This window comes from Strix uralensis, chromosome 17, assembly GCF_047716275.1.
Source record: "Strix uralensis isolate ZFMK-TIS-50842 chromosome 17, bStrUra1, whole genome shotgun sequence".
NCBI classification, from domain to species: domain Eukaryota; kingdom Metazoa; phylum Chordata; class Aves; order Strigiformes; family Strigidae; genus Strix; species Strix uralensis.
Genome location: NC_133988.1, coordinates 17,989,614 through 18,010,019, shown reverse-complemented (window position 1 = coordinate 18,010,019; position 20,406 = coordinate 17,989,614). Strand labels below are relative to the sequence as shown.

Below are 20,406 nucleotides of genomic sequence, written 5' to 3'. Positions count from 1 at the left end.
CCCCTTTCAGTCCTGGAAGGCCACTCTAAGGTCTCCCCGGAGCCTTCTCTTCTCCAGCTGAACCCCCCAACTCTCTCAGCCTGTCCTCACAGGGGGGTGCTCCAGCCCCCCAAGCATCTTCGTGGCCTCCTCTGGCCCCGCTCGAGCAGGTCCGTGTCCTTCTGCTGTTGGTGCCCCCAGAGCTGGACCCAGCACTGCAGGGGGGTCTCACCAGAGCGGAGCAGAGGGGGAGAATCCCCCCCTCGCCCTGCTGCCCACACTGCTCTGGGTGCAGCCCAGCACACGGGTGGCTTTCTGGGCTGCCAGCGCACGTTGCTGGCTCACAGGCAGTTTTCCACCCACCAACCCCCCCCAAGTCCTTCTCCTCGGGGCTGCTCTCCAGCCACTCCTTGCCCAGCCTGGATTTGTGCTGGGGATTGCCCCGACCCATGGGCAGGACCTTGCCCTTGGCCTTGTTGAACTCCATGAGGTTTGCACGTCCCCCCTCTCCAGCCGGTCCAGGCCCCTCTGGATGGCACATCCCCTCCCTCAGCGTGTCCCCGCACCACACAGCTCGGTGTCGGTGGGGAACTTGCTGAGGGTGCCTCGATCCCACTGTCCGTGTCCCCAACAAAGATGCTAAACAGCGCCGGTCCCAACCCCGACCCTGAGGACGCTGCTCGTCACTGCTCTGCACTTGGACATTGAGCCTTACTTACACAGAATCCAGAACAGAGGCTGTCAGTTCACCGGGACAGCACAAGAGCAAGCTCAGTCTCTCTTGTATTGCCCAAGCACATTCTGCATCATCTCAACTAAGTGTAGTACTTTTACCTTTTTTCTTTCACTTGTGATGACCACAATCAATGGATCACCATGCATCAATGTACAAAGGTGGACAGAATACCTCTCAGGTAACATCACATCTAAAGACAGAATTCACAGTGCATAACTCTATCGTCTAGTTTAGCCAAGACCTTAATCACACTTGGAAATTATGTCAAAGCGTGGCACCCTCCGGAACCTCCAAATCCTGCACAACTCTCTGGTCCACATTTTCCCACTATGAAGACAGCTTTTCAGGGGAATGCTGGGCTTGGGACCAAGCTAGAAAGAAAATAGCCAAAGAGCTAAAGTAGGATTACAGCATGGAAATAGGTATTAACATCAGACAAACCACAGCCAAGCACCAGGGATGGCAGCAGCTAGACCTTTTAAAGGGAAAGGAAACCCATGCAGTGAAGTAGCGTCAAGGATAGAGGAATGGTGTGGGAAGGGGATGGGCTCAGCATTAAGCAAATTGTTTGGAAACAGAAGGCGGAACAACAAAGCAAAGCCCCAAAGTAAGACACTGAACAACCACAACCTCCATTTGACCTCTGGGATTCCTTCACATATCAGCCAGCCCGGGCGCCCACCAAACAGATTCCCTGACCTGAGCCTGCTTCCCTGGCCAGCTGATCCAGTGCTGCTTGATTCCCAGGTGGAGTCTCTCAGGGACTGGCAGATGACATAAATCCTCCCAAGGGCAACCACTCACTCCGTATAAAGATCTGTTTACATGACCAGTGTTTGCAAAGCTTTCCCACAATGTTTCATTTTTACAGAACTACTAGCACAGGGTTGCTGGGAAGCAAGCCTTTCCATTTACTGTGGTTTGGATATCTTGTCTTCTTTTAAATTCCCATGAGTGGTGGGCTCCAGTCTCTGTGCAAGAGAAATTTGGTTCTCAGCCTGACAGAACAAATCAAATCAAGAGATCTTTATCTCAAAATACTGGAATGTTCTTGTAAACAGGTAGGCTTTCCCTTTATAATCAGCGTTCTGTGACAGTGGGAGGGGGAGATCAACTTTCAGATGAGAGTGGGGATTAGCAGGCTGCCTCTGCACTGAGACCTCTGATGTTTAATAAGCATGTCAGTTTTCTGGAAAAAGAAGTAAATTGATAAAAAATTGCAACTGCTACAAAATTATATAGGTTAGTTAATTTCTGGTCTTGCCTGAGACCAGATAATTCTTGAGTTTCAGAGGAGTCTAACAAAATTAAGCAAATAGGAATTGCAATGCAAGTGAAATTCAGGAAAAAGAAGATAATATGTAGATGCAAGGAACGTTGAGCTCATTACCTGGGTTGCTTGATCTTAAATTTGCTGTTACTACTCCAAAAAGAGACGATATATCATTAGACCTTAAGGAAAATCTACCATCTTGTATTCTGTAACATTAAAAAAAGGAACTACACACAGAAAATGTTAGACTCATTAGAAAATGTTGGACTCACTGGATCTTTTCCACACTTTTCTGGTGGTACACTGAAAACAATCATAGAGACCAATGAGGCAGAGTCTCAATAGTAAGTATTAATGGAGAAGGGATGATAGCTGAGCAAAAAATCACCTTTCTGCAGGACGTGCTTGCGGCACTGTTAAGAGAAGGGAAAGCCAACGTCACTTCCTACAGTGTGTGGATAGGTGAGCAGCTCCATGCAGTAGGCAAAGGATACAGAATCTGCATAATTCCTCATACTATAGGAATATCACCTTTTTGCTGAAGAAATGGTATGTTACTGCTCCTAGTAGGCTTGCCAGACTGCTGAAACGTGCTATATCCTTCACTGTCACGTTGCCTGTAAATTGTCCCCACCCACTACAATTAAGAGCAACCCTTCCCCTCAGAGCAAGAGGAGCAGCATGAACCCCATGTATGTTTCTAGAAAGCCTGAACCGTTAAGACTAGAAGGAAGTGTTGCCACTACCCCAGACAACTGAATAACGTGGCTGAAGTGAAACTCTTCCCCTGCTCCAGCTGATGACGCACTCAGCAACTAGGTTAGTAATCTCTTACAGAAAGGTAATGGTTACTTTCCACCTTAAGACTGAGCGCACTAGAATCTTGAGAGGTGCTTGAACCCCAATGTGTAATGATGAAATTTAAGAATAAGTAAAATGAATACAAAGTTCATTACAAACATTACAGGTTTGGAATAACCTCATTTTGGGCAGCAGAACAGTGCCCTTTCTCATTTAATCAGCTATTGACACAGATCTGGGAATACTCCAGCTGTTGACACGAGCTCGGGGCCCTGGGCCACTTTCCAAGTGTTTTCAAACGCACATTGGGCAAACAAGCTCTTTCTCATACTACGATTGTTAGTTAAACTAGCTTTTCTCTATACCCTCTTCTATTTTCTTTCCCTCTTCTACTCCCCCCTTTTTCATACAGAGATAACATTCAACTCGTATTTCTTTCTCTGTATCTGATATTATACAAGGGAAAAGCCTCTCCACCTTTGTTAAACAAAACTATTTCCTTTGGTGGGTTGGCCACCTGGAACATACAAAGTAAAGCTGTTAGCTGGAACTAATGTTGTTTCTGGCAGGACGGGCAACAGCATCCGCATTGGCACATCCTTTAGATGGATGGTGGTGCTGAACTAAAAGGCAGGGTGAGAAGCATTCTTGAGTAACTAGAGCACTGTCATGTGGATCACAGGCTTGAATCCAGAATACAGAAACTGGAATGTGTAAACAGTGAGTTTGGGGAAAAGAAAAGGTGGAAATCAAAATTAAACTTTAAGTCTTTTAATTAAAGCTTTCTGAAAGGGTGTCTCAGTGCAAGATTGGCTTTATTGAACCTTTCTTTGCCACTCTTCTACCCAGTGACTTAACCATGTATTTAATAAAAGACTTTATGTATCCTAATGGTAGCAACCTAATATTTGTGAGTCTAAATGTGTTCTCAGTAACTACATCACAGCCAGTCTTAGCAATACTACCAAAATTATTCAACAGGACTAGACTGCAGGGTGTCATGCCCTTCTTTTGCCAGCTGTGTCATGCCCTTCTTTTGCCAGCTATTACTGCCCAGCTAGACACCGTAATGGATGCCGTTACTACACTCAGTAGGAGCGGACACCACCAGCGCCAAGGGCAGCTTCCAGTTTTGTGCCTGGTGACATACCACTGAGAAGTGGCTCATGTACCACTCCTAGTATATATGTCTCTGCACTTCCGAAGTTTATTCACGATCACAGTTGTTGCAAAAGGAAAAAGATGCTTTTGCTCTGGTTCCATATAAAGCTAAATAGGAAAATTAAATCACAGACAAACCAAAAGATGGGATTTTTCTTCAGCCATAATGCAAAGAAATCTGGATTTCTACATGATAAATCACATCATGGTAGTCTCAGCAGTATAAATATCTCAAAGCAGCAGAAGCAGGGGCAGCCCAAGATTTTTGTTTGTTGTAAAAAAGGGCAACCTACTCGAAATGAATGTCTGAAATCAGAAAAAGATATTAATACTGGACCTGCATTTTGTTAGAAAACAGTAAAGTTTTAAACTGAGAATCAGAATTACAGAAGAAACATGAGTCCAAACCCAGAAGAGACATACAAAGGAGAAGCAGATAGTTTTCAATGACGGGTATCTGAGGGGCTTAGCAGGACCTGAACAAACAACTTTACTGCACTCAGACTAAAAGGCTTATCGAAAAGTTGCTGTATTTTTCACGAAGGTGTCAAAGTAGAAAGGTGAACCCCCAGCCTTAACTAAATGTCATGCTGCAGTGAGTAAGGAGAGAGAGCAAACACAAACTTACAAATGCAGAGTTTGTTCTTTGTATCATGAAAGCCTGGCAGAACTCCAACACTGGAGTAATGCCAAACCAGAGCACCAGTGCCTTTGAACTTCTAAAGCTCATGTTTTTTCTTCACTGTTTAACAACTAATTAAAACTCGGTGTACAAATGGATTTCAGAAATAAATGTAAGTAGCCAAAGTTTCAACATTTCGTAACTCCTCAGGTCACGGACAACTGCCACTGGCAAAGCATGGAAAGCTGTGGACACCGAGCTAAGGTGACATTTCAAAACAAGCGCGGTGCCGTCGGTGGTTGTGTATGGCTGCTCGCACATGGCTTAACAGCTGCATTCCCATGCGTATAGGATTTCGAGGTTTTCTACCTACAAAACTTATTTGTCTGGGCCCCAGATATCTCGTGTCTGACAGTAACACTTATCACACAGTGCTGCTACTTTCAAGGCACAGGCTGGACTCAAACGACAACCCCTGAGGTATTTCTGTGTGCTCTCTTGCAACTTCTACTTGTCAATCACTAACCTCCTCTCTGCCTTTTTGTTCTTTTTAGCTCATTTTTCAGTTCATTCTCATGGCATCTGTTATAGCTCCATTCCTGGCACTCGTGTTCCCACGAAAGTTGTCCCTTTCCCTCGGATTCTGCTCGTGACTGCTCTGGGGCAGATCTCCTCCGGGAAGGCGGCTGCGGCGCAGCTTTAACTACTGACCGCGCTCGGTCACTCCTCTGCCCACTCCTCCACTCCAGCGACACCCCCCCGCCCCAGCGACGGCATCGCGCCGCAGCAGCATGGCGAGGCCCGAGCGGGCACAGCCGGGGGGGCCGGGCCGGGCACCGAGGAGCCGGGCCGGGCCGGGCCGAGCCGAGCGCGCGCCCCCTCACGGGCCGGGCGGGTCTCGCGCGCCCCCTCCCAGGCGCCCCGCGCGCTGCCGTGGCCCCGCCCCGCCCGCGCGCCTGATGCAATTCCCTTCCCTCTGGCTCTCAGCCGCCGGCCAATCACGAGCCAGTCCGGGCGCATCGTCACGGCGCCCCGGCCAATGAGGAAGAGCCACGACGGTAGAAATCCAGGCGGGGCGGCGGGGGGCGCAGATCGCCGCGAGCCGTGGCGCTGGGCAGCGCGTCGCCTTCCGTCCCGTCCCCGTCCGCCATGGCAGCGCTGCCCGGTGCCGCGGCCCCGCGGCTGCTCCTCATCCCTGGCCGAACGGCCGAGCCCCGCGGCCCCAGCGCCGCGCAGCAGCAGCTCTCTGTCGTCTTGCCGGCTGGAGCCGCCCCGGTCCCGGAGGCCCCGCAGCAGGCCCGCAAGCGGCAGCGGCTCACCCATCTGAGCCCGGAGGAGAAGGCGCTGCGCAGGTGAGGGGGGCCCTGACCGAGGGAGGGAGGGAGGGAGGGAGCCGCCGCGCTGACGGCCGCGCTGCCCCGCAGGAAGCTGAAGAACCGCGTGGCGGCCCAGAGCGCCCGGGACAGGAAGAAGGCGCGGATGACGGAGCTGGAGGCGCAGGTGGTGGAGCTGGAGGAGGAGGTAAGGGGCTGGGTGGGCCCGCGGCGGGGCGGCCGTGGCCGGCGCTGTGGCCCCCCCGCCTCACGGCTCTCTGCAGAACCAGAAGCTGCTGCTGGAGAACCGGCTCCTGCGGGAGAGGACGTGTAACCTCGCTCTGGAGAACCAGGAGCTTCGCTGCCGCCTGGGTTTAGATGCGCTGAAGACGGAGGAGGAGAAGCCCCAGGTGAGCCCTCCGCCACGCTGGCGGCGTGTCTCCCGCTTTCCGGGCAGAACCGGCCGGGAGCTGCCGGGCTCCCGGAGGTAACTGCGTGGCAGTGGGCGGGGAGGAGGAATCCCGGCGCCGGGAGCTTTCGGGCGGAAACCGCCCTGCTGTGAAGAGGGAGAGAGACCTCATGTGCCAGAAACACTCGTGCCCTCCCCATGGAGGCTTCCCCACCGAGTCTGACCTAGGTGCCACTGGTAGTGTGGAGGAGAGCGAGGTGACTAGTTCCAACCTGTTTTGACTATTTCATCTGTTCTTCTACATTGTGATCTAGAGCAAAGTAGTAACTGTTACAGTAATGTATGCCCATCTCAAAAGAACAGGGGGTATAGTGGGGGCGTCAGGCTTTCATTTAAATGGCAAACAAATCGGCAGGTGGAAGTTTGAGCCAACTTTGGAAGTGGTCTTACCTTCATGTTCCTACTGCACAAGCAAGTGGAGAATCTAACGTTAAAAGCCTCTGCAGGAAGAGCGTGATCTTCAGGATTATGTACTGTCTGACAGAACACTTGCGGTGATGCTGGATTTTTGCCTTTGCACAGGTGGTGAAGGAATCGCAGGTGGATGAGATTAGATTGGTGACCGGGTCCGCTGAGTCCGCAGCACTCAGACTACGTGTTCCTCTGCAGCAGGTGCAGGCCCAGCAGTCACCATTTCTGATAACTTCCATGTGGATTCTGATGGCAGTGACTCTTCAGATGCAGAGGTGAGCATTTACTCTGATTCCCAATGCCTGTGGATTTAAGACTAGTGTAACTTCTTGATGTAAAGTGATTTGATGACTTCCATAGTTGCCTTGTTTTCTAAGTCTTGGAAAGCCGTACCTTGTGGCTCAAAACAGCTGTGTTGAGCTGTATCCAGTGAGTACAGGAGTTCATGCAACTTGAACAAGCCCGGTTTCCATAAAATCTTAATATTCCTTGAAACAAGTCTCTTAGCTCTTAACAGCAAAAGTGTACAAATCCAAAAGCAGACTGTGCTTTTACTGTTATTGAAAACAAACTTGATCGTTTAGCTTATGCTGGCACTTAGCAAAGCTCTTTGAACTTAAAGCCTGTCTCTTGCAGCTTCCTCAAAGGTAAGTGACAGGCATCTTTCACCTCTAAAAAAACCAAACAAACCCCAAAACAAAATCCCTGACTCTGGTCCTGGGCGGGTCTGCTAAGCCAGGTTCGGATACTTGCTCTGTGGGGTCAGCAGGCAGTGTGGTGTCTGTACCTGAGGGGTCCAAGATCTTGAGTTTTTAATAGAGACTGTGAATATCAAATGCATGTAGAATTCTATGGGGATTGCCAGTACCCTTACAAAAAAGTTACTTACCTTTCAGAAATTCTTTGTCCATTAATTGCTTTAACTGTTCTGATGTTCTTCGTAAAACTCCCAGTTCTGTGAGCATATTTTAACTTACAGGTGAGGGTTAATAGATGCCACAACTGATGTCTTGCTCTAACAGCAGTAGGCTGTCTTTCTAAAACGGTATTTTGTTCTGCAGTCTGATCTACTGTTGGGCTTTCTGGACAGTCTGGACCCAGAGATGTTTCTCAAATACACTGATTCAGCATCAACGTGCCTGGAAAAGCTGGAGGAAGAGATGTGTGGAGAAACAAGTTCCATACCAACCTCCCCTTCTCCCTCTTTGGGGTCCCCATCAGCTAAGCTGGAGGCCATTAATGAACTGATAAGGTTTGATCATGTGTACACAAAGCCCCTAATACTGGAGATTCCTGTTAAAGTGGGCAACCAAACCAATATGCTAGTGAAAGTTGAGGAAGTATCTCTCTCTCCATCTGAAGACAAAGCTATCCCTGAGGTCCCAGTATCTGTGAAAGAAGAACATGTAGACAGCTTCATGCCTGAACTGGGCATCTCTCACCTACTTTCCTCTCATCATAGCCTTGCAGCCTCAAGCTATCTGTTGGATGCCTGTAGTGACTCTGGGTATGAAGGATCCCTGTCACCCTTCAGTGACATGTCCTCTCCGCTTGACACTGGCCATGCTTGGGAGGATAACTTTGCCAATGAACTCTTTCCCCAACTGATCAGTGTCTAACTCAATAGTGTTAAGCCCCCTTGGGTGACTGTCCTGGCAGGGTAACAGGATAAGCCCCTTTGGGGGGTGGGGGGAAATGAAGTGTACTCAGAAGAGTGTTGCTCACTCCTACCCCTGCTAGTAGACAGAGTGATGGCCAGTGCATTTCTCCTGGTATGAAAAAGCCTAGCGTGTCCTGTCCTGCCCCCCCTTCATCAGCATTGGCTGATGAGGATGGAAAGTTTTTCTCAGTAACTTGCCAGTTCTACATCAACCTGAAAATGTTCATTTTGTTTTCCATTTAAAGTAATTTTAACACCAAGAACTGCAGTGGGGTATTCATGTATAGACAGCTGGGTTAAAACTAAATAGTCTGTACATGTACAGATTTACTACATAAATGCTTGATTTCCATTTGCTATGTAGAGTTGCTTTCTCCATTTAGTATTTAACTGTATTGGTGCAATTAAAGTGCAATGCAGCTCACTAACCATTTTTTGCTGTGGATCTCACTGGGGAGGGGAGTATCTGGGCCTTGCAGAACTTGAAACAGCTTTTCAGAGATGGGGTGTCTGTGTCTCATCTCTGTACCACCCAGCAGCCCCTCTTGTGTGTGAGCTGCTCCTTCAGCAGCTTCCTTCTGGGAGCACTTGGTGTTGCAAGCTCTCTTCAAGGTAGATGGGTTTGTACGAGGGCCAGAGCTGCTGGAGCAAAATCTGCAGCCTGGATAGAGAATGTGGTTGGCAGTAGCTTGGTGTCTAAGTAAAATTACTGCAATATCTTCCTGTTAGCCAGCATCTTTGTGAAGCAGTGAGACATACATGGGGTGAAAAAGGGGCAGATTCTGTGTTACCACAGGAATCCCTGAAGCATAAAATTTGCGGGAGCTAATTTCAAATACCACAGTAGGACTGTTATCCTCATCCATTTGTTTCAACATCACAGTATTAAAGACACTTGAACTAGGGTGAGGGAGATGAAACAAATTTTATACTGAAAGCGTGAGAGCTGTTCCAGGTGTTGGACAGAATGTTCTTGGTTTCAGTGCTATTTCAGGTCTTGCACTAAGTTTTGACAAAAATAACTTGAGGCGGGGAGGGAAGGAAATGGGGCATGGGACAGGGAAGTATTGGTCACTGCCACTCAAGGGGATAGGACTGCTCTGGATTACAAGCAGCTTGGTTATTCAGGCTTGTAATAAAGCATTGTATCTATTGGATAGCAGTAACAACTACAGCTGTGCAGTGTAGTAGAAAGATTAAAAAATTTAAACTTTGAAGTAGTCTGTGAATAAGTTGCTTTACTTTCAAGCTGGAAAAGAGGGATGACTGCAAGAGGACCCTTTAGTACCTAATATGTTGTCCGGAGTCCAAAAAGCAAATGAACAAGTGAGAATTTGATCCACAGTTCTGCATTACTTCTGTCAGTATTACTGAAACTGCATATGAAATTAAAAAAATGAATTTAAGTACAAGAGAAATGATGTTAAGGAGGAAGTTTCATTTCTTTAAAACTCAGCTCTGCATTTTCTAGCCTAGAAGTCAAAGACACAGTTTACAGGCATATTGTGGTAGTTGAAAGTAGCACCTGTAAGAAGACTGATATGTCATGTACTCCTCAGGGCTGGGGGAGTTTGAGACTAGCACACCAAAGATGTGACTGCTCTTGGGACTGCTTGTCCTGTTCTCACACAGGCAACACCTGTCCTCTAGAAGGTGGTGCAATAGACTAAACAAGAATTGATGGTGCTGCAGGATTTTGAGACAGTCACTGCAGACCTAACCTGTGCCTGTATGAGGCTTCCTATTTTTGCTTCTTCACGAGCTGATCCCAATTGTAGATGAAGTAGAATTTTTGGTGATACATGTTATCTCCCTTAAGATATCTCAGGTTATCAAAGATGTTTCTCAGTCCAGTTTCACAGGGGGCTCCAGGAAAGGGGGGAGGGACTCTTGATCAGGGGTGTAGGGATAGGATGAGGGGTAATGGTTTTAAACTGAGAGGGCAGATTTAGATGAGATCTAAGGAAGAAATTCTTCCCTGTGAGGGTGGGGAGGCCCTGGCACAGGTTGCCCAGAGAAGCTGTGGCTGCCCCCTCCCTGGAAGGGTTCAAGGCCAGGTTGGCCGGGGCTTTGGGCAACCTGGGCTAGTGGAAGGTGTCCCTGCCTGGGGCAGGGGGGTGGGACTGGGTGGGCTTTAAGGTCCCTCCCAACCCAAACCGTTCTGTGATGACCACCAGAAAACCCAACATTGCAAAGAACTGCTTCAGACAACATTCAGAATAAAAAAATTTCTACTTCTCCTGCATATTACTTTGTTGTTCTTAAGCCAAACTACACTTCTGAGCTGCCAGGCAAGCTTCTGCTCCAGTAATTGTCCTGAGCCAGCGGTATAAGATCCATGCTCACAACTTTTGAGATTTTAAACTGCTTTGATTAAGGTAGTTAATGGTGGTTTGAACCAGCATCCTGATTAAAGAACAGTTCGATAGCTGCACACGTAGGCTTTCTGCATTCAGCTTAAGAGCCTGCCCGAGAGCAGCCACGTGCTGTGAAGCAGAGGCTCTGCCACAGCGGGGAGGAAGCAGTGGGGGTGTAGATTCCCTTTCCTCTGCAGCCGTTGCAGCAGCTGCCAACTGTCCCTGAAGCAGCACTGCAACCCTCCTCATCAGCTGTGCACCACCTCAGAGAGAACGAGGGAGAAGGGTGCATGTGGCGCGGTGAGGGGCGTGCAGCAGAACGCCACCGCCGTCTGCCTGCGAGGAACTCTGCTGCAGTGGGCTTGTCCTGAGGCCCCAAACCCCTCGCTTTGGGGACTGGAGCACTCCACTGCTGCCGCGTCTCTGTCCCTCTCTCCCCTCCTGCACAGGGTGCTCTGGAAGCTCCGAAGAGCTGTCTTGCTGCCCCTCGCCTTCCTCCACAGCCGCCTGCGTGACGCCTCTCTGCTACCCAGGCAGCTCGTAGTGGGGCCCGTGGCCACCCCCAGCCCCGTCCATCTCGGGGGCTCAGGCTGGTACTGTTTGGCTGCCGCAGCACCATCTGTGAACGTGCTTTGGACGAGCTCTGAAGGTGATGCCAGAGGAAGCGAACTAGATAATCCTCAACGCTGCCTATTGAAAATCGCTTCCACGCTCCCATTACTGATTTACCGACTAAGATGCCAGGAACGCCACCACCCCCTCAGCCCTGTGGCACTGCAGGGCCGCTGGGCGTGCGCAGCTGCTGCCCATTTCTGTCGTGCATCCCTTAACTTCCTCACAGCTGAACGCATTCTGTGCCCGGATGAGCAACGAATTCTTAATGTCTAAAAAATTCAAGGAAAATTCTGTTATGGTCACATTTCCATCACATTTGGAAATGGACTCTGTTCAATAGGCTCACACCCAAACCTTCTTAAGCACAGTAGACAGAAATGTTGAATGAAGTAGCATTTACACTGTTTTGCTTCCCTTTTTCAACTTTACAGCTACAGAGAGTTCCTGGCAATACTTTGTCCTGACTAACTGGCAGCATTATGTTCCAAGAAAAGCTGCTAAGAGTTATTGAGATCTTTTCCACAGAAAGCACACTAGTTCTCGTTGGGCATCTGGAAGCCAAGCAGTATCCAGAATTTCTATTAGCACTAATATTTTTTACTAGGATCAAGTCCACTTAGGTGCTACCAAGGCAGGATGAGGGGTTTGGGTTTTTTTAAATATATGTATTTATCTAGTACATCAACATCCACAGATTCAAGCGTGAGAATTTAATCTGTCAACAGAGGATCTTTATCTGAGATCTTCCTGTAGATGAGAGAAGGTAAGTTAAACTAAGCAAAGCTGGGGCAGCAGAGGGAGGAGTCACACAAGCACAGAGCAGCTGATTTCACCGCTGCAGTGCGCTCCCTGACTGCTCTGACCTCTGTTCGGGAGTCCTGCTCACCTCACAAGCACAGATCCAGACCCAGTGGTTCACCTGTATGTTGCATCTGCACTTGATTAACTAAATCATCTGTGCAGCAGCCAGGCAGCTGCTCTAGCTCAGTGATACAAGACACAGGCTCTGGAACAATGACAAGTCCAGTTCCAAGCCCATGCCGAAATAAACTCTGTCCCTCTCCCCAGGGCTGGCTCTGTACCGAGATCCTCCTCCCATCTCTGCAGTCTCCCAGCCAGCCCCAAGAGCCTTACACAATCCTAAATGGGTTGGGCTTTACACGGTTCTTTTCCTCTCTCCAACTCTGCACTGGAGGAGTATTTAAATCTTGCCTAAATCCACACTACAATTTAGGCGAGTTAGCGTTTGACTCAGCCTAGAAACCTCAGGGGGTTTTATTATTATTTTTGAATATAAATCTGAAGTGCAATTTTTCCCTCATTTTGAAAGCAGGGGTAATACTGGTCTAGCACACCCATCTTTATCCTTCAGCTGCTTGAAAAACTCTTGAACAGAAGATGGTAAACAAGAGCAATTCCAATGAAATAATTATTAAAATCTGAATTTGTTTTAAAACTCTTCTGAAACATTTCTTGATTTTATACAGAACTAAGTGAGCTAGGCATTCTTAATTTTAGTCTGAAGTAAAAGGAAAGATCTGAAAACACAAGCTACAGCAACACCTTCTGGTGCCCCTTTGCTCTGTTAGATGCCTTTGGGTCATGACAGATTTACAGCAACGCTTCCTTTCTCCCAGCTTCAGGTTTATTCTACCCTGCTGTTGTCCCTGCCCTATCCTGTTGAACCACCCTGGAGGAAAGAAGTGACATGCCCTTGGGACTAGTTAAATTAAAAATCTTCCTAGGCCAGAAGAGTATTCTACCCTCCAGCTGAAGGGCTGGACATAAGCTCTCAAGGTTTTCACTTTTATTAGGAATGAAACACAGCCATCTAAAAAATATTTTAGAAAATTTATTGAAAACTGACATACAAAGGGTGATTTGGTCCCAAGAGAAGACAGACCAGAATCAGATCTTCCATAATTCAAAATAAAGTTTTTCCTAATACTGCATCACACGTGCCATTCCGCTGGTAAACAGCATTAATAGGGAGTCTTTCAAGGAAGCCAACAACAAACAAAACTGTTACAAATACAGAAGTTTGAAAACACCCAGTAGCTTGTTCTCTCTTACCCTCTCCAAATGAGTGTTATAGCAAGAATCTTGCGCAGCCCTCCTAGATACTTGATCCCTGCCCTACCCCACTCTTCTCCTCCCTCATCAATTCAAGCAATTCAACCCCGTTCTCCCCCATCACAAAGGCAGAAATGAATTATGAAAAAATTATAGTAAATGTTTTCTACCAAAGCAAATTTCTTGGACACAGTCTTTTCCATTCTCGTGGTCTTTGTCAACAGTCCACCACTATATTCTTGTTTCAGATGGCAGAGTAACAGGGACCAGTGATGTCATATTAGCATCAAACGATTAAGGGGAAATACACCTCTGAAAGTCAACCTTTGGTACAGACATAGCAGGAAAAACATGTGCTTAAGAGCCGTCTACAAAAATTTCTACTTCTGCAAATTTGATATGCAATTTGTCATTTTCAAGAGGAAAAAAATCTGCATCTATTTAGGCTTCCCACAGTTTTCTACATGCTCTGCTGCAATTTTAGTGTTGCTGAGATGGTTTCATCAAATTCTTGATTTTTTTAATCCCTTCTTTTCAGTTTATTTAGGATTCAGAGCTATCAGCTAAAACAGTTCCAACCTTGAACTTTCACTATAATCCTGCAAGCTTAAAGCCAGATAATTATTTGGAGGCACCACCTTTTCTACTTGCAGTGACTACAGCCTTCTCCAATCCGCATTGCTTTACTTTATTCTCAAGCCACGTAGCATGTCAAAGGCTGTAGACTTTAAGCAGGCTCAACAGCTTAATAATACATGAGAAATTTTACACAGTACATGCAAGAGATTTATAGCTGACCCTGAAATGAAATTAGACATAACAGCAAGATAAAGCTGCACATGTTCTCCAATTTAATAAAAGTTCCAGAATGGTAAAGTTATACACCGGTTTCCAGAGTAATACCTATTCAAATGTTGGAATGTTTTTAGTGAAGCTCTGAAATGTTTTAGCAAGAGACAGCAAATTTCACACAACCTTCAACAAGAGCAGCAAGATAGACAGGATTTAACAAATAGGGGTATCTTTTGAACAAAGCTTCTGCTGTCAGCCAAAAGAAAAAGAAAGGATGTCTGCAAAAAGAGAAGCTTGATTTGAAACTATTGACTATGGGTTATTCAACAGTGAAAAATATCATCACAAGGTTTATCAATTAGCTGTGCAAAGGAAGAGTAGATTTTTCTTACGCAAACAGCTGCATTACTGTGTACTTGCTCCTTTATGTTAGCAAGATGTCAAAGACAGGCTGGGATGCTAAGAGTCTGAACAGAACCTATTATGTAGAAAGGAATTTCTTACAAAAAGCCTCAATTCAGCTATCTCTAAGAAAGCTCAAGGACTCAAGAACAGAAGATAAGATTCTCTGCCTTAAGGGTTTTAAGCATAATGGAACTGCTGTGCACTGAGGAAAGGTACAAGCAGTAACTCATTGAGGATTCCTCTTTTTAACACCCTAAGCAGGGGACAAACTTCTTTTGGCATACGTCTGTATCAACTACGTGACGTTATGTTAATGGCACATGGTCTGGCTTAAATTTTAAGTCTAGATTTCCTCAGGAAGAAGATGACAAGCGTTGTCTTCACCACCAGTGCCAGCAGTCTCAAAGTTTGGGACTTGGTTCAGCATTTGACCCTCTTTACACCAGAAAATCATCTCCGTCTTATCTGATTTACTTACCCTGTTTTCAAAACTAAAAGGATGCAATTTATTTAATCAAAAATTACACTGTCTTCAACTGACTTTCCAACTCAATGCATACAAAGAATCACAGCACAATGTAAAACGTGAATCAACTGGCTGAGAACCACTTTCCTTCAGGCTTCATGTCCTTTGGGGAGAGTGGCATCAAACCCCACAAACACCATTTAGGAGCCAATGAACCAAAGATGACTAAAGTTAGTAGATACCTTGCAAGTCAGTAGCCGGTTTTACTTTCTACAAAGCAAGAGGCTTATGCTCAGCTATCACATTCCTTCCCTACCACGCTGCGGAAGGTGCAATTTCTACATTTGAGTTTACATCAAGTACAAACCAGCCATAGATGAAATAGTGTGAAAAGCTGTACTTCCATAGGGATTGCTTTTCTATCTGTGACTAGACTCAAAAGTACTTCTTCCTTTCCATACCTTTTTTTGTAATTCGAGTTAAACTAACTGATCACACATAGTATGTGCACTGAAGTATTAATGGCTCAGTAAGTGAAAGATGTGGCTTAAGCCACAGTTACATTCAGTATTTGGATTTTATACTTCACCAAGGACAATTAAGAGTGTATTTCACCATTAAGCAAGATGGAAAGCTACTTCCTTGTTCCAAACGCCTCTGGATTACCTTCTCAGTAAAAACAAGACTATTTAACAGACCGGAGTACAGAAATCTTGGCGTTTTTTCAGTTTCCTTAAGTTGTATCTGGCCAATCCACATTGTTATGATCGTTAGTAGGAAAAACAAAAACAAATAATAAAACTTCAGATTCACACATCAAACCAGAAAGAAAGAGGGAATCAAAAAACAGCAACAAAAAACATCAGAAGCTCACCATTTCCAGACTCAAATCTGGCATCTACAACTCCATTTCTTCTTCGGCACACCCAGAGATTCCCAGACTAGCGTACGGGTCTGGAGACATGGCAGTCTGTTGTGATTCGAGGAATGTGTCAGTCTGTGGGTCAAAAGCAGCTCTTGATGTTGACTGCTTAGCCTGACACCCTTCTGTACTCTGCTGCTTGAAGTTCTTAACAGAAACAGACTTCAGTTTATCTGTGAGAAATTCAGGAAGAGGTTTCCAAAGCACCAGCTCCATAGAAGGACGGCTCCTAGAAGGGATGGAGTCTCAGTTAAATTTAAGTTCTCCGATCACAACTATTAAATGCAGAAGACCAGTGAGTATCTTCATCCTTTGTGCTAGCCTGGAACTAGATTCCAGAATTCATAGACCGTTTTTTTTTTCCCCCTCTATTTCCTCTCCCTTAACTAGTTCCATTACTTCTAGTTCTAATCCTGTATTTTCTTTCTTTTCTTTTGCACCAAACTTGATGACCACTGTCGGTCCACTTTAGGACCTCCTTTTTTGGAAACTCACATACATAAAAATCAAGATATAATGGTTTATTCAACAAATTTCACTCTGTATAAATGAGGAGTACAAAACAGACAGCTTGATGGCCACTACAGTTACACTTACTTCTCTTTTACACCAGTTTTTCCTATTTTTGACCAGATAGATGGTCTGTTACACAACATTGGCTGGGTCATGCAGTAATTAAGGACATCTCCACAAACATGAGACCGGGACTCTCTTTTCATTTGCATGTGTTAGCTACATAGCACCATGATTTCCTCCAGAACTTACATAGATTCTATTATTTTCTTTGTCAGGACTTCACCAAAATCCCTCTTCATCCCTTTTTTAAGGGTATCTGACAGGATAAGAGTGGGCAGATTGCTAACATTTCCATCAGCATGAACTTCCTCATCTTCATCAATTATCCTAGGAATGGAGGGGGAAGAGGGAGATAAACACTATTGAGCATACTGTTAACAGGCACATCCACTGCAGACTACAGTCAATCCACGTGCAGGCGTCTGACCGAGGCCGGGTACCAGAAGCAGCGGGGCCATGTTAACACGAGTCTCTCTCAGGCCAACACACCCTAAGAATGACTGTTGCCACAGAAGCCGCTCGAGCAGCTACGCCGCTTCTGGTACCTGAGCTACCTTTGTCATCCTGCACCGTCCAGCAGTGCGCAACGAGACACACGCTGAGAGAGAAGAGACAAATTCACTTGCGGGGACACTGCATGATTCGGTCACGTTACAAGAGCGAGTCTCAGTTACGCGGTAGCTTCACCTGCTCAATTCCCCGCATCTTAACTTTGAGAATTATTGAAAAGCTACTGAATACAGTTCTTAACCTTTAACAACACTGCACCAACTTCTCAGAGGTTAAAACGGCCAAAAAGTGGAAGCGTTTAGAAGAAACTGGAGGTCTCTCCTTTGTTTTTGTAAACCTTTTAAAGGAAATTTAGCAGGGTAGCTGGGAAGGGTGGGGAGCAATCCTCTGAGAGGTCCAAAGCAGACTTTGTAATGCAGATATAGCCAGATAATAAAGATGTATCACTACTCTGATTTACCCATGAAAAAATAAAATAATCTAACAGTACCTTGCTTCCCTTCATGCATCATCTATGGAGTAACCATCTAAAGAAAAATCTTGTTTTATAATTTATATAACTTTTGGCTTTTCTAACAACTGTCTGCAGTGGTCATTTTAGATATTTTGGAATACTATCTCAACTGCAATCGACCGATAAATACATGTGACGTTCCCAGAAATCTTTCAAAGGCAAGAAGGCACAGCACATTTATTAAATGATGGCAACAGACTGCCCATAGCCACCCCGTTACCCCAGTATCAAGCTATCTGGTATTTAACAGCAAGATGAACCTCAGTCTTATTGCTATGTGCGGAGAGCTTGCTCTGGTTCATGCCATTCTCTGCACTAGCAAATTCACATCTATCTTGAGCATTTAGAAGTATCCATCACAGAACAAGCTGCAGTTGGTTCAAAAACACTGAGCTCGTCTGACCAGATACCGTCAGTTAAAATTTGAGCTCTGGATACTCACAAAAGAGCATAAAACCCCATTAGGGTATACTGATGCTGCATAATGATCGTGAAAAGTTGGTTATTTATTCAGCATCTCTTGCTCTAGCACCCTCAATTTCAGATCGTAGTATCAGCCCCGAGACTCACAGGACCATAGGCAGCCTAAAAAGAAATCACTTGAACAGAAGGTTCATCTCAGGCTTACAGCAGCGTTATCACGCTGCTAAGTGCTAGATTTACCCCTTAATGCCCACCAAAAAAGGGAAAGCTCAGCAAAGCCAGTCTACTCCATCCCTGCATTTACCTGTCCTCAATTTCCTGAAGCTTCCTGCGAGCAACCTCGCATTGCTGTTCCCCCATTGTCTGATCCATTTCTTCACAGGGAATTTCTAACATGGCAGTTTCAGGACCGCTGCCACCATACTGACTTGCTACCTCCCCAGCTGCCTGCTGACCTGCACAGAGAATCCATTCTTCAGGGCTGGGATTCAAAGGACAATTTTTGGCTCCTGTCAGTCTCTTCTTCCGCACAGGACAACTAGGAAACAAAATAAGTTTACAATTGTCAAGAGAGAAATGTGGCACTCTACAGGAAAAAAGTGTTATAAAGTCACATGCATTTCAACAGATTTGACACACTATGGAAACATAACCTTCACAAAGAAAATAAATCCACATTGTTGTTATTAAAATGTGGGTACCACGCAAGAATACAAGCGCTACACAATTAATGAGGTAACTGAAATGGATTTGGGCTCATGTGCAATTCAGGGGAAGAGTTCCAAATGGAAACCAGGGTAGAAGTTCCCTTCCTGTGTATGTTGTAGGTGAGATGTGCTCAAATCTTTACAGAAAACAAAAAGCACGTTAAGATTTTTCAGGCTATAAAAGACAAATTTAATTTACCCTTCTGCCTCTTCTTCTAGCTTATGCTTCTTTCCACAGCGAATAGAGACACTGCAGAAGAAAACAAAATGGTTATTTAGCTTCTGTCTTTCAGTGATGTTGAGATTTTTCAGATAGTATTTTCCTCCCTTTTAAAGTTTCACTTGCAGCTAAGAGCAACAGTTGTAGTATGTCACCAGCTGTGAAGGGAGTGGGAATTTTGGACAAGAAATGACCACTTTGTTCCAGTGAAAGTCAAAGGCGACTGTAATTACTCGGTTCTCCAAGCAGAATTCCACGCTAATCTCTCCTCCTTTACATTTTGCTTTTCTTCCACAAGAGGCAAGACCAATTTTTGCTAAAATTCAAATGCTTCAAGAAGCAACATGTGATCCAGCTTCAGTCTCTTAACACATTGTCTCACAGTGACATACTCTAAATATGACCAAAAAACAACATCTTATGGAATAACTTAAAGTTTTTGTCCTCACATATGAGAAAGGGCAAGTTTAAAAAGAAAAGTTTAGAAAAGTACATGCACTTAAAAGCATGTCGAGATGTCGGTAAACTTAGTCCCCCTTCTTCCCTGTCAAGCTCCTCCATCCCCCCCAGAGAACTCCAGGGCCGCAGGACGAGCGCGGGACAGTTCTGGTGTGGAACGGGCGAAGCGCGGTCAGAGAGGACGAGTTCGGACCCGCCCGGGAAAGAGAAAGGTCGCGGCCGCGCCCGCGGGCCGGGCAAGGCGCCGCCCGTTCGTTCCCTCGCTCCGCTCCGCGCCCGTCCGCCCCGTTCCGCACTTACTGGCCGTGGTGGAGGCCTCTCGGCCGCGCTGCGCGCGTGGCGGGGCCTCCCGGGCGCTCGCCGAACCCCCCGGGCGCAGCCGGGGAGGCCGCGCCGAAGCCGCCCCGCAGGTACAGCCCGGCGGGGCCGCCGCCACCGCCGCTTCCGTTCCCCGCCGTCACTGTCAGGGGCGGCTGGAGGCGGCCGTGCCCGACGGCCCCGGGCTGCGGGTCCTCCCGCGCGGCTGCCGGCGGGCCGCGGCGGTCCGGAGCCGGGGGAAACTCGCCGGCAGGGCCCGCGGGGATGCCCGGGCAGGATCTGCCCAGCGCGGCCATTTCCTGCTGCCGGGGAGAAAGAGGACATCAACGCCGCCCGCCCGCGCCGCCGAGCGGGGCGGCCCGGGGCCGGCGCCGGCTCCCGCCGTGCGACGGGACGCCCCCGGCCCGAGGCCGCTCTCCCGCCGCCGGCCCGCTCCCGCCGGAGGCCCGCGCTGCGCGGCTGAGGGGAGCCGGCGCCACCCCGGCGCGGCGGCAGCAGCCAGCCAGCCAGCCAGCCGCCCGCCCGCCCGCGCCGCAGAGCGCTCACCGCCGGGCCGGGCCCGGAGCTGCCCCGGCGGAGCCCAGGGCCCTTCTAGGCCTTTCGCCGCGCCCGGCGGAGGCGGGC

At 47.2% G+C, this 20,406-nt stretch overlaps 2 protein-coding genes across 4 annotated transcripts; one reads left to right on the top strand and one right to left on the bottom strand.

Moving 5' to 3' along the window:
• Positions 1-5,639: 5,639 nt before the first annotated feature.
• On the top strand, positions 5,640-8,200 carry XBP1 (X-box binding protein 1). Its single transcript, XM_074886889.1, has 5 exons — positions 5,640-5,924; positions 5,997-6,093; positions 6,170-6,295; positions 6,877-7,040; positions 7,827-8,200. Exons 1-5 carry the CDS (start codon positions 5,722-5,724, stop codon positions 8,011-8,013), a joined length of 777 nt encoding a protein of 258 aa, XP_074742990.1. The 5' UTR covers positions 5,640-5,721; the 3' UTR covers positions 8,014-8,200.
• A 5,029-nt stretch (positions 8,201-13,229) lies between these two features.
• CCDC117 (coiled-coil domain containing 117) lies at positions 13,230-20,191 on the bottom strand. 3 transcript variants are annotated; one of them, XM_074886775.1, is made up of 6 exons: positions 19,765-20,177; positions 18,985-19,035; positions 18,383-18,616; positions 16,821-16,958; positions 16,008-16,284; positions 13,230-15,877 (listed from the first exon to the last, which is right to left on the bottom strand). In XM_074886775.1, the coding sequence occupies exons 1-5, from the start codon at positions 20,076-20,078 to the stop codon at positions 16,032-16,034; spliced, it is 990 nt and encodes a 329-aa protein (XP_074742876.1). In that variant the 5' UTR covers positions 20,079-20,177; the 3' UTR covers positions 13,230-15,877; positions 16,008-16,031. The 3 variants fall into 3 exon arrangements, with proteins under 3 accessions (XP_074742876.1, XP_074742875.1, XP_074742877.1); XM_074886774.1 differs by having other exon boundaries at positions 13,230-16,284; positions 19,765-20,175; XM_074886776.1 differs by lacking the exon at positions 16,821-16,958 and having other exon boundaries at positions 13,230-16,284; positions 19,765-20,191.
• Positions 20,192-20,406: the final 215 nt, after the last annotated feature.

Coding starts and splice junctions, on each gene's coding strand:
- CCDC117 (XM_074886775.1), bottom strand. CDS start 20,078: ATGGCCGCGCTGGGCAGATCCTGCCCGGGCATCCCCGCGGGCCCTGCC. Junction 16,959..18,382: donor CTTCAGGAAATTGAGGACAG/GTAAATGCAGGG, acceptor CTCCATTCCTAG/GATAATTGATGAAGATGAGG. Junction 16,285..16,820: donor AAGAAAATAATAGAATCTAT/GTAAGTTCTGGA, acceptor CATCCCTTCTAG/GAGCCGTCCTTCTATGGAGC.
- XBP1 (XM_074886889.1), top strand. CDS start 5,722: ATGGCAGCGCTGCCCGGTGCCGCGGCCCCGCGGCTGCTCCTCATCCCT. Junction 6,094..6,169: donor TGGTGGAGCTGGAGGAGGAG/GTAAGGGGCTGG, acceptor GGCTCTCTGCAG/AACCAGAAGCTGCTGCTGGA. Junction 6,296..6,876: donor CGGAGGAGGAGAAGCCCCAG/GTGAGCCCTCCG, acceptor GCCTTTGCACAG/GTGGTGAAGGAATCGCAGGT.